The 13,084-nt window shown below is 40.5% G+C and overlaps 1 protein-coding gene across 1 annotated transcript in view; it reads right to left on the reverse strand.

The window, feature by feature from the left end:
• The window catches only part of RGS7BP (regulator of G protein signaling 7 binding protein), a 38,354-nt gene extending 25,880 nt beyond the window's left edge, over positions 1–12,474 (reverse strand). Inside the window, 4 exon segments of the mRNA XM_018070328.2 lie at positions 9,430–9,596; positions 12,315–12,368; positions 12,371–12,444; positions 12,447–12,474. Coding sequence (XP_017925817.2) covers positions 9,430–9,596; positions 12,315–12,368; positions 12,371–12,444; positions 12,447–12,474 — 323 coding nt within the window.
• Positions 12,475–13,084: the final 610 nt, after the last annotated feature.

Raw genomic sequence — 13,084 nt, forward strand, 5'->3', positions numbered from 1 at the left:
CTTTTTAAAATTTAGCTCTAAATCCCTTTGGGAAGCACTATTTGCAGACATAAATTAGTAACACTCAGGTTTTTGTTCAGGAGCTTATTAACTGATTCCACTTGTGACATGCCAAGATATATAAAGGAGTTGCTATATGCTGTTACATGTTATCACCTAAAATTCCAGTAAATTGACATTTTAAATCAATTTCAAAAGAAATAATTTATGAAATCAGTATGATAAAAATGTAATATTCACATGCTTTATTTAGGAAACATTATAGCAATAATAAAATAGACTATTTGAAAACTATGCCTTCCCTTGAAATACTGAAATATGATGCAAAATCACTAAATATTTATTTTTCAGAGATAATAAATACAGGTACACCTATTTAATAAGTAATTAATCTGAAACATCAGTCAGAGATGGAACGAAATTTTAAGACTTTTCCCAAAACATAAAAAATTATTGGAAAAATTATTATTTTTGGTAATAATGTTTACTTCAGTAATGCTGCAGAATTAAAGGTAAGTGGATTCCAGCAGGGTTGTTATAGGTACATTCAGGACTCTGCCCTGAAGAGTTCCCAAACACCAAATTAGATGTTAATTTCATTACTGTTTGGAGATGGGCTATGAGTTAAAAAAAGCAAGAAACAGAAACACTTAAAAAAAAAAGGGGATGACAAGGGAGAAAAGGGTATGAGGCAATCTGGAATGAAGCGAGGTAATACTAGAACTGACAAAATAGAGTCCACACTTAAGTTTTGCAGGCTTTTCAAAATCCCTACAGTCCTGCTTCTAGAGATATATGTAAGTGCTGGATCCTCCCCAAGAAAATTGCTTTCATAGAGAGAGTGTAAAAACTTTTGTATGTCCAAAAGTGAGAGCAGGACTTTTGAAAGTAAGACAAAATGGTGCAAGAGAAGTGTATGAAGTTATGAGAATGCCTGCAGAAGCACTGAATTTTCTGAACAAGGTCAGCTCTGATTTTGCAACATTTCTAAAGGTGCCCTGCCAATGTAATTCAGTCTCAGAATCTCTCCCATTATGTATGTTGTCTTCCTTCAATTTCTCCTGTAAAGGTTTGTATACTTCAAAATAGGAGTGTAAAGCAGTGGTTATTTCAACCATTGCTACAGATAAATAGGCTTACCTATGGCTGGAATACTCCATTATTCATGAGATAGATTTAGAGAAACAATGTCTATAAAACCTAACTGTAGTGGAATGCTGCCTGTGCACAGCAGAGAAGAGCATTCCATTGACTGACTTGAAATACAGCAACACCTTGCTTTTTCGTATCCTCTTCCAGGCTGCAGTTCGGAACCCATACTGGAGTGATGAATGCAGAACACATGTCAAATTGGAAGCCAATACACACTAAACCTGCAGGTTACTCCAACCATAGATCAAGTTACCATGTAGAATGGACTCAGAGTTCACCAGGTTGAAGATGCAGAATGCTGGAGAATACTCAGCATTTACGTAAGTTCTGAATCTCTGCTCCCCTGGGTCTTTATGTGTTTTATCTGCTTAAAACGTAAAAAAATTATGGGAGAAAGGACTAGAATACCACAAAGGAACTTCCTTTAGTTTTTAATGTTTACCTGCAATGGCACTGCTAGAAACCCAAGTACAGTGTAGACCTCGACATAATACTCTTTCCACTGGGTCAGATGATAGGAATGTGCCCTCTACTGCTTCACAGTCACCTCACAGCTTCACCTCATGTCTCAGAGGAAAAGCTACGTTGCTTTATGCCTGCCAGGGAGAATATTTCTGTGTGTTGCGATTCTCAAGCATGAGCAATGTCCCCGGCTGCTGGGCTGCCATGCAGCTTCTCTTCTGTTGCAGGACCCTTCATTCCAGTGGCAGGCTTACCTGTCTGGCTTACCCAGCACATGCAGTCCTTCAGTGTCTCAACAGTGGCAGCAGTGCACTGGAAGGGGCTGTGAATGTGCTGGTTGAGTGTAAACAGAAGACAGAGGCAAATAAGGAACTGACAAAAATGTGTCCATTCTACTTTAGCATCCACTTTTCTCTTCTGTCTCTTTCCTCCCTTTTCTAGGAGGTAGGTGCAAGTAGTCTAGAAATTAAGTTGACTCACCTTCAGCTTTGCCTAAAGGGAAGTGGCAGGTGCCACTGTGTTTTGTGAGTAGTCCAAAATTGTCAGCGTGTGTCAGGCTCTGAGGATGCTCTGACAGCACCTCTGGGATAAAGCTTGTCAGAGCTTGGAAAAGCAAAAATGCTTGTCCTTCTGCCTGCTGATAAGGTTTATCATTAAGCAAGGTGCTTAGCTATTCTACTTTGTCAAAACTAAGTTATGCTGTGTTACTGCAGATGTAGAACTTCCAGGACTTTCAGGACTGCTGTTCTGAACATAGTGAAATAATAGAGTGATAAATTCATTTTTAGGTATGTTTGCCCTTTACTGAATCTAGCTTCCAGTTATGACAGACAGATCTATAAAGGGAGATATTAACACCTTGTATTTTCAAGTCCCAAACACCTATTAAAGAGCAGTTCCAAAGACAACAGTACAAAGAAAAAGTCAGTCTGTAGAGATCAGCTATTATGAGAATTATAATCTTAGTAAATAACCTTATTACCTCCTCCATTATTTGCTTTCTGAATTCATGTATCAGAACCTGAGGTATTTTACTTAAATGACTTCTTTTTCAATTTGCAATTTAAACTGAGTAAACAGATTTTATTCTTAACAACAGAACCCACTTTAGCTCTATTCCACAGAAAACAGTTTTATCTCTTCCTTGTCCCTTTCCATCGTTTTGGGTGCACATGGTTTGTATAATTAGAGAATTTTTTTTTTAAGGAATCTACTCAGAACAATCCATGTGCACCTTATCCTCTTATGAAAGGAGTAAGCTATTTGGTATACTTGCTGCACTATCATGCTTTAGTTAGTCCTTAGTAAGTTTAGAGTCACTTCACGATTTAGAAATCAGGGAAGATGATCCAAAGTAGAACAAACACTGTCAGAATTTGCCCCTAGAATTTGATATGCTTGAAATCACATGAAAATTTTAAGCATTTAAGAAAGTCTACAGTAAATGTTTACAGAAGCTGAATGTAAAGATTGAGGGAAAATGAGACTTTACGTGATAAGAATGCTTGGTAATGAACTTGCTCCACATCCTGAAAGCTCTTCTTTGGAGGGAGACAAAAAATCTCCCTGACTTTACTAATTTTGGACACAGTTAAATCACCAGAACAACTTGGTGAGTAAGATACTATTAAACGATCATAAGAATTGTGGGATCTAGCCTGCCACATTGAAATAACTTACTGAGATGCTTTCAGTATAGCCTGAGAGTGCGAAAGGGAAGTTTTATATTTCCAACAGTTTTCAGAATTGAAAAAATCTCAACATTTTTACTTCATAGGATTTTAAGGTCAGATTTTTAAGGTGCTACTGTTTAAAATATCTGCAACATTTTAGCAAAAACCCCACATAACCTTGTATGGATTCAGAGGGTATTATGTTATTGGCATTATCATGTGTAACAGTTTTGATTCTTGTAGTGCATATTGACTGCTTTCCTTGTTTTCTTACATGTCGTATCATTATTTTTCATACTTAATTATACTTTTACCAGGTCACATTCTGGTCATCAGTTTCTGTGAAACACTACCTTAGTTCTTAACTTTCATCCGGCAGTTGGAACAATGATAACTCTAACAGAGGTAGGATCCAGCAGCAGTGCCTGCGATTCAGAACTCCAGGACACTGGAGCCAACATCACACTCCCCACCTCTCACACATACTTTTAGAGGAGTACCATGGCAGTGACTGTAAAGACATCCAGAGAGGACAGAGATCTCCATAAATGCTGCTCAACTGGTATCTAGCTGGGGCAGAGCTCTAGTTTGTTGCTCTATCTGTTGGCATAACATTGGTTTTGAATCACGATTATAAAAATTCTTTCCTGCTGAGCTAAGCGTTGCTACTCTTTGTCTCTGCTCAGCTACACTGACTGCCAGCAGTGCTTTACTTAACATCTGAAGTTAAACAGTTAAAATGGTTTCTATTATGCCTGTCTTAATGTAGCTTTTATTAACTTAGAATCTTGGAGCCTCCTTTTTCCTTAATTTGTAAAATATTTTGAAGGAGTCTTTTTAGTTTGCTTGTGTGCTTTAGAAAGCAAATAATAATTCTGAAGGGTCATAATTCGGGGAAAATTCAGATAGTTCAATAAAAAATTGGCCACAATCGTGTGTCAACAGAATGTTTTAACACAACCTTAGGAAAAGATCTAATGTTAATTAGCTCTTAATTAATTAGAAATTACTGTTTAGTGCTTATCGAAAACATCAGAAATCCTACAGAATATTGAAAAGGAAAACAAAAGTAAAAATTACATAAACTTAAAAACTTAAGGCAACACTATGGTATGGTAACATTTCTGTGCACAGGAATGCAATCAGGGTGTGATTCTTAGGTCTACTTCCTCAACTTTTCTTGAATTCAGGGGAACTTAATTAACTATTTTATAAGAGTAACAGATGCACATGAGTGTCAAATAAGGAAACCTTAACTTTGCAGTTTCCCAAGGAGAAGATTTACAGTGATTTTTGTCACAAACTGGAAAGGACATCTAGAACTAATCTAGTCCAAGCCTCCTGCTCAAAGCAGTGTCAGCTAGAGTAGGTTACTGAGGAGTAAGTCCAGTTGAGTTCTGAGTATCTCCAAGGATGGAGACTCTATCATCTCTCACTGTACCTGTTCCAATATTCTACCAGCCTCACAGTAAAAATGCAGTTTAAAAAATGTTTAAATCAATTTTTTTTTTATTTCAGGTTGTACTTTCTGTTCTATCACTGGATACCACTGAGAATAGTCTGGCTATGTCTTCTTTACACTATCTCATCAAGTATTTTTATACACATTGATAAGATCCCCATCCAAATCTTTTTGTATCCAAGCTAAATAATCTCAGGTCTGTCAGCCTCTCCTTGTTTGTTGGATGCCACTTGCCCCCAACTAATGGCCTCTTTAAGGCCATTGACTAGACCTGCTCTGATATGTCACCTTCTCTTTCCTAGGGAGCCCCGAACTGGACACAGTACTCCAGATACGGCCTCAGCAGCCCCGAGTAGAAGGAAAGGATGAGCTCCACCAACATGCTGGTAAGATTTCCTGAAGTATCATAGGAGGCTGTTGGCCCACGATTTGCACAAGGGCACAGTGCTGGCTCATGCTCAACTTGATGTTCACCAGAACCCCCCAGGTCCTTTTCTGCAAGGATGCTTTCCAACTGGCTGGCCCCTGTCTGTATTGGTGTAGGGGTTTATTCCTTCTTAGATTCCAGACATTGCAATAGCAGTCTGAACCACTGAGAAAAATCAATTTCAGAGTTATGCTCACACAGATGTACACCCTTGAGCTCGTCACACAATTTTGTTTCATGCAAAAAAGCCACTGCCAACATATATATCAGACTGCCACAGAGATACTGCCAGTTCTGGTTTCAGTGTGCCAAGTGCACACATTATGTAAGCATATCAAGTGCTTAAGAATATGAAAGAATATTTAGAAAAGTGCTTGCACTGTTGTGCAAAACTGTATCTTAACATACAGTTCTGAGTTAACTTTCTATTGACATCCCAGACTTAGTGGACTTCACTTACAAAGCTGGTTCTCTATTTGATGAATTCTAAAATATCACCACTATGATTCCATAAAGCAGACTCCCTTCCAAAACACAGATTTGCTCCTTTTCCTCCCCCCATCTTCCTGTTGTTACAAGTATTTTCCCTTTCTTTTCTTTTGGAAAAAATCATGCTGATTCATTTTCTTGTTGCTGTACTTTCTCCAGTTTTGACTATGACAACTAATATAGCAAGGGTGCACAATGTAAATATTTTGAGATATTTAATTTCTGAGACACTAATGCAGCAGAAAATATGATGAAAGGACCAAAACTTACTCACCTTCTTCAGAAGACAATTCATTAAAAATCACTAAGAACTTTTACTATGAAAGCAGGAATTTACCTAAAGTCCTCAGACAACCAACACTGAAAGAAGGGTTTACTTTGACTTGCATTCCTAAAAGACCATCAATTAAAATAGAATATTTCAATTTAGATTATTTTCATTTCTAATCTTTATCCTCCTTTGATAAAATTTCACTATTTCCCCCAGAAAAATATATAAGAAAGAAAGTTAAGAAGAGGATGTAACATCTATGAGGCCCTATTAACTTGGAGACTTAATTTGAAGTTTCCTTTTTCAACCTTATTTTTTTAATAAATTAATTCTAAACACATCACAGTGTAAAGATGTCCTTATTCAATCTCAGCATTTTTTGAGTAAAAGACATTCATACTTACACAAATCCTGAAGTCTTCTGAGAACTCATATTTGTCAGACACAAATTGATCAGATGCAACCTTTGCTTACTGATTCCTACGTAGTGGCAAAAATATGAGAGAAGGCATCGTTCTATGCACAGCCTGTTTTTTGTATGCTTGTTTATTTTTTAATGAAATCTCTGTTATGAGCAGCTGTCAGATTTGAGCTAGATGGGGGTGATATGGTCTAAGTCATTGTGGACTTTATAAGGTTTTATGTTTCCTTGCTACTTCCTCATCTTTTTCACAATCTTGTTTGGTTTTATTTCTCTCAGTTTTTAAAATCTTCACCTCCATAGCTGAAATATAAGTGTGACTTTCACTTTCTTCACATAGTTGAATCTCCTTTTGTTGGCATATCAGCGTATACTTTTTCTACAGGTAGACCTGCAGCTTTCTCTTCTTGTTCCCTGTCCTACTCTGATGTCTGCCTAATATTCCAGAATTGATATACCCACAATCAAAGGTTTTTTGTCCTCATGTCTTCTATCCTGTTCTGTTCCTAATGCATTATCTCTGCCTCAGCATTTCTTTTCCTTCCCACAGTTCCCAGATTTTTTTCCCAAAGCTGCCTTTCTCAGCACTAGTGGATCTGTTCTTGTTTGTTTCCTTCCAAGTCTTTACCCCTTTCCTCTTTGTTACCTTCCTTTGTCTTGTAGAACAGATGAGTCAGTAAGGGAAACAGGTGTCTCTTCTAACTGCCTGAGCCATGAGTACATTTAGGAGTCTCAAGTGCACTGGTGCCTATAGGGGTTGGACTAGGTGATCTCCAGATGATTGCTAGAGGTCCCCTCCAAGCCTATTCTGTGAAATCCTGATATATTAAAACAAGAATTAAGGTGTCTGCTAATTTTCCAAAGGAAGACATCAGCACAAACAAGATAAATGAACTTACTGTTGTATTCTTAGACAGTGATGCCAACTTCTTAAAATAAAGATTGCCTTGCAACACCTCAGGTAGGTCACTTAGAGACTAACTGAACATTACTGATGACGTTAACTAATAGAATGTTTTTATGTCATGAAATGTTATCATCTAGTAGCATAAACAGCTGTTTGCTATTATTCTCTCTCAGCGGGAAAGCAATAGGCTTTCTTTAAAAAGTTTTGGAAGACGGAACTGGTTGTGTTACCCAGAAGTTTGCACAGTGCAGTGTCGTGCATTTTGAACTAAAGCAGTGAAATAAATGAGCCTTTGTCTCATCTGCTGACTACCAGTGGTTTCTGAGGAATACACTACCCTCTTGACTATTTAACAGAGGATGATTTAATACATTCCTGTCCCTAAGCATTTTTCTTCCTGATACTTTTTCTTCCTATTCAATTAGGTTCCCATTCTAGATCCCATGCCATAGGCACTACATCACTCCTCCTGCTGCATTAAAAACTGAATCTCTGAGACTATTTATTACTCCTCTCCTTCTAACTCTCTTCTACACTGAATCCTTGCTCTACCTTCATTTCCCACTTTCCTCACGAATACAGCAAAAATGTTGTTTTATATGGCTTTCCTCAGCTGCAGGAGGGCAGAGATGTGAAGCACATCTTGTAAAATGTCTGTCAAGCCAAACACCTAATTTTCACGGTGTTTCTAACACCTACCAGTTGTTATGGATATGACATTATTATCACAGTTATTTAGAACAGTTTTAGATTAGCTAAATGTCAATCTCACAGCAACTGCACAACTTTCAGGACATATTCGTGTATATGGCAGACTCCCAACTGCAAAATGATTACTTAAAAAAACCCTCTGTACTTCTACATAAGCATATATCAATGGTTTTCTTTATAGGGAAAAAAAAGATTAAAAAAAATTACAAAATAGGTTCAGCTACTCAGATGTATTATTTTGTTTATATTAGTTTTTCTTTTGAGTCTGAAAACATGTAAGATAAATTTCCCTACTGTTTGCTTTCACATTTTCAGTGTACGGGTTAAAAGAACCATGTCTATTGCTTGGTGTTTTTTTAAAAATTCTCACAGACTCTAGTATTTTAAAAGCATGCATTTTGTTTGAGGAACAAATCAGAGGTCACAAAAACAACTTAAGAGTCTTTGCACAAAGTCTTGAAAATGTTGACAGTCCTACTAAAGCAATCGACCAGTTCCTTCTTCCGTTTAGTGAGTGTGGTTTTCCCTTATATACTAAACCTACGACAGATTTCTCATATATATATTAAAGTGACAAAAGGAATTCAACAGGGGTTAGGTAGAGCTGCAAAAAAAGAAACTCTGGTTTTTTCCAGTAGTACACAACAGCTTATGGCAGATAAGGTAGATGCAGAAAATTCTGACAAAGTGTAATCAGAGAGACACGACTCAGGAGATACGTGTAAATACAAATGCCCCAGTCACCATACTGTGAAGAACCCACACATAATTAGCAGCACAAATTTCCATTTTATAAGACACGGTTATTTATGCTGGTTTATCTTGTACTGAGGCATAGTCTCAAGTATGTGATAATATATTCTGTCACCATGGAAAGGCATGTATATAATGTAATACCAAAGAATAAATTAAAACATTATATGCTAGCAAAGCTTCCATTCTTATTTCAACACAAATAAGGATTTAAAAATGTACATGGAGAATATAAGTCCAAGTTTTCAGACTAGTATTTGTATTCCCCTCACACAATTTTCACCTAATCGTTTTTGGTCTAATTTTTTTTGAGTATCTAGTTGAGCTAAGCTAGTTGTCTTTACCTATTCAGTTAGGTATACTCAATGCAGGACTGGGCATGGCATGGCTTCTGGCTTGAATGGCATGGCTTCTGCCCTGATCTTTTTTAAATTGTGTAGTGATACGCAGTAAAATCCTGTTTGTCTTACATAAAAGCATCCAGTGAAATCAGTAGGATACTATCTTTGTAAAGGGACCTGGATTTGAACCAAAATCATGCTATCATAAGGATATAAGCATTCTGTAGATTTCTAGTCATACACTTCTATGCCTAAAACAGAATAACAAGCTAATGCTTTTGCTGAAAGCTTCCATAATGCAGTATTTCACAAAGATTTACACGTGAATACAGTTTTAATTAAACATAAGTTGACTCCTACCCAGAAATTGCTGCTAGTTTTTGATGAGCCTCATAGGCCATCTCACATCCCCGGGTTCGAGTTTTGTGCAATTCTGCATGCAGAGACGGACAGGTGACAGAGATATCCCCAATAGAAATGACCAGCTCCCGGTAGAGAGCCACCTGGGTATTGAACTCCTGGACAATCTGAAAAACAAAGAGGATTTACATACATGAGAATTTTTAACTACGGTGGTAAAAGAAATCAAGTTTTTTATAAACATGCCCAATCCAGGGCTTGTTCCTTGCAGCTCACAATTTCAGGGCATACAGAATCAAGAGCCCAAGATTTAGTAAATGACTAGGGCCTTTGTGGCAGCTGCTTGTTTTGTGAGCTATAAATGTTCATCTGTAGGAAAGCAGTGTTTCTGCTTTTAATATCTGAAAGTGTTCAAGCTAGTAGTATTAAATATTAAGCAGATGAAAAAAATCTGTTTTACTAGTAACATGAGGTTATTTTTTGCTATCATAAAAGATAATAATATCTCCAGAAATTATTGCCTTTTCTCATCCTTCTTCCTGATTTACAGTACATTTAGGGATTGGAATGTAGCATTTGCTTTCACATTGGCAATTTTGCCAATTTATTTTGTAATGATTTCTGTTCTGTCACTTGCCTCCAACCCATATTTTAGACTTAAAACTGATCTGCAGTTATTGGCTGAGAAGGTATCTCAGACAGGCATTTTCCTGTTAAAATTCCATAAAACACTTTTTCTAACATGTGTGGGAAAAAGAAACAACAAAGTAAATATAAATAAACAGTTCAGCCTTCACAGAAGTTCAATATCCAACAGATACATACGGATGCTATTGGATACATGGGTAATCTCACAGATGGAAAGATCACTATTGTTTAGTTCCAGTGATCACATACATGGGACTATATTTTAAGGAAATGAAGCATTTGCTGTCTTCTGAAAGAAAGTGCATAAGACCATTTGCTCCACATAGTGGCAGGGGTGGAAGGCATGGAGTAATAGAACAGAATATTTATTTATCTGTGTTTTGACCTCAATTTCCAAACTACATAAGAGTAATTGCTCATAATTCTGCAGTCATATTTACCACCAGAAGTACAACTTAACCAACATACACAAGCATGCTAAGAACCTGGAGTCTATGAGAGCTACCAGTATTTAAAGTCAAGCCCCCAAATTCTTATGCTCAGGAATAAACGAGTCTCTTCTCCTGCAGTATTACATTCTGATCCTTCATTTATCCCACTGCAATTACTCTATATAGCTGGGAACTGGTATCAGGTTATTGTTTTGGCCACACTTTCTAAAATTTCATTGTAAGGATAGCAAATAGGTTTCTCTGCTTCTGAAGCAGCACATCAATCGAAGCGCACTTCAGTACGTCTGCACTCACCTGCCCCCAGACAAACCAAAAAGCATACAGCAAACAAAGCCCTAGGCAAAATATTTGCTAAACAGGTCTTCAACTCCCTCATTATGTAGACTAAGAGAATGCATAAAGGCAATGGAGACAAAAACAATTGTACTAAGTTGTGTCATAGTATGATTACGCTACATGAGGAAAAAGAGAAAAGCATCACATCCTGCAACTGGTAACTGGTTGCACCAGCCACATTTCGCCTGTTCTCACCCAACATCCCTTGTCCACACAGACTCATTCTGCCACCTCAGCATCAGCCAGGAAAACAAAACCACACAGATGTTACTGAATCAAGACAGAGAACAAGAAAGAAACATACTGATTTTACCTCCCGAATCTTATTGCAACTTGACAACCCATCTGTAAATTATATTTTATTTCTAATCAATGAATTCTACAAAGGTAGCATTTCTCTGTAACTAACCACATTATGCTGTCAGGAATGAGAAAAAAGGCAGAACCCAGTAAGATCCACTTGTTGGGTATATTTATAGACCTACTGTGGCAGCTTTTGTTCCACCGTGCACTGGGAATTGCTCCCAATTTTGAAGTATCAGAGTGGGTAATCTGCCAGCACATTTTTCAGTTCTAGACGGGAAAAAAAATTGTCAGAATACAGCAGAACAGAAGTAGCAGCTCCATTTCCAGTGCTACTGGACAGAGCTTCAGCAAGGTCCAGATTTTTCATGTAAAGTAGCGGCAACTTCATTTGTTTTCTACTTCTCTCACCGGTTAGAGGAGCAATTCTGGGGTCCAATGTCAGGCTAACTGTAGCTCAAGGAGCCATAAAGGGGGTATATGGCCCTGATCTGGAGGAAAGTGTCAGGATCCAAGCATTTTAACATGAATGGAGAAAAATCTCATACCATAATGTGACAGTCCAAAAATTAACACGGATGCAGGTGTTTGACCTGAGGCTTTACAATGACAATCAGCTACTCCGGGAAGACTAGTAACAGTTACCACATATGCCAGGGACAGAATTTCAGGGCCTCAAATTCTGAGTCCTGTTTTAGAAGGATTTTACAGCGAGAATGTGGTTGCTGAACAAAACAGCAAGGAGAAAGTGCGGTGATTCATTAGAGGCAACTATTTACCCATTTAGGCTTCAGTGAGCGCAAGTCTGGGGACAGATTTGGACGGTTCTAGGAAAAAGCAACGCCAGTGCTTCGCAGTGTGTGTTCTGGGGCTCGGGCTCCTGCTCCCGCAGTACTGCCAAGGCGGGCGACCCCGGCCCCTGCCCCGCCTGTTCCCGCCGCACCCAGCACAGATCCCCGCGCGTCTCGCTTTTGAGCCGCCGCGAGTCGGGGTGCAGGGCAGCACCCCGACGGGGATTGAGGCTCTAAAAACAGTGCAAACTGTACGTGATTGGGAATAGCCAACGTGGAGGCAGGGAGCGGCACGGCCGCGCTGAGGGAGCTCGGGAAAGGTGAAAACCATGGCAAGCCCGCCGGCGGTACCCACCATCTTACAGTCGTCCAGGACTCCTGGGTCTGAATAGGCGCTATCGGAGCCCGCTGCCCCGAGCGTTCGCTGTCGCAGCCGTGCGGCGAGGTCTTGCCTCCCTGGAAGAGAGAGGGCGCGGAGCGGGGCGCTTCCTGCGCCCGCTCGGTGCCGCGCTCATGGCACACGCATATACCGCCGCCGCCGAGCCGCCCGCGCCCGCGGGCAGCACCCTCCTGGCCGCCGCCGCCGGCCGCCGCCCCGCCGAGGGGAGCGGGCCCGCGCCGCCTCGTCGCCTCGGCCTGGCCGGAGTGCCGCGCTGCCTCACGGCCAGCGAGCGCGGCTGCTGTGGGGCGATTCGCCTGGCGCCTGCGGAGAGCCCGGGGAGCGCCCTGCAGCATCGCCTCGCTACCGCGGGAGAGGCGGAAGGGCTGGCACCTGCCCTCCTTCAGCAGCATGTCAGTCCCCGCGGAGCCGCCCCGCCGGTGGCATGCTCCTCCGTCCTCCTTCCCGCAGCCGGCGTGAGGGGGCGAGCGCAGCACTGCCCGGCGGGAAAGGGTTCCCCATCCAGCAGCCGCCGCGAAACGCGCCCCGGTGCTTCCCGGCGGGGAAGCCCGACCCGCCGCAGCGCGTCTCGCCACGAGCGCCCGCCGAGAAGCGGCTCGGGAAGAGCCGGTGGAGCCCGGCGGGCTGACACCATCAGCAGCACCGCCCCCACGGGGCCGCAGCACCGCCCCCCGCGCCCGCGTGTGGCCGCCCCTCGCCCAGCTGGTGCCATCGGAAGAGGGTCG

This window comes from Manacus vitellinus, unplaced genomic scaffold (genome assembly GCF_001715985.3).
Source record: "Manacus vitellinus isolate BGI_N305 unplaced genomic scaffold, ASM171598v3 scaffold_18_pilon, whole genome shotgun sequence".
Lineage (NCBI taxonomy): Eukaryota > Metazoa > Chordata > Aves > Passeriformes > Pipridae > Manacus > Manacus vitellinus.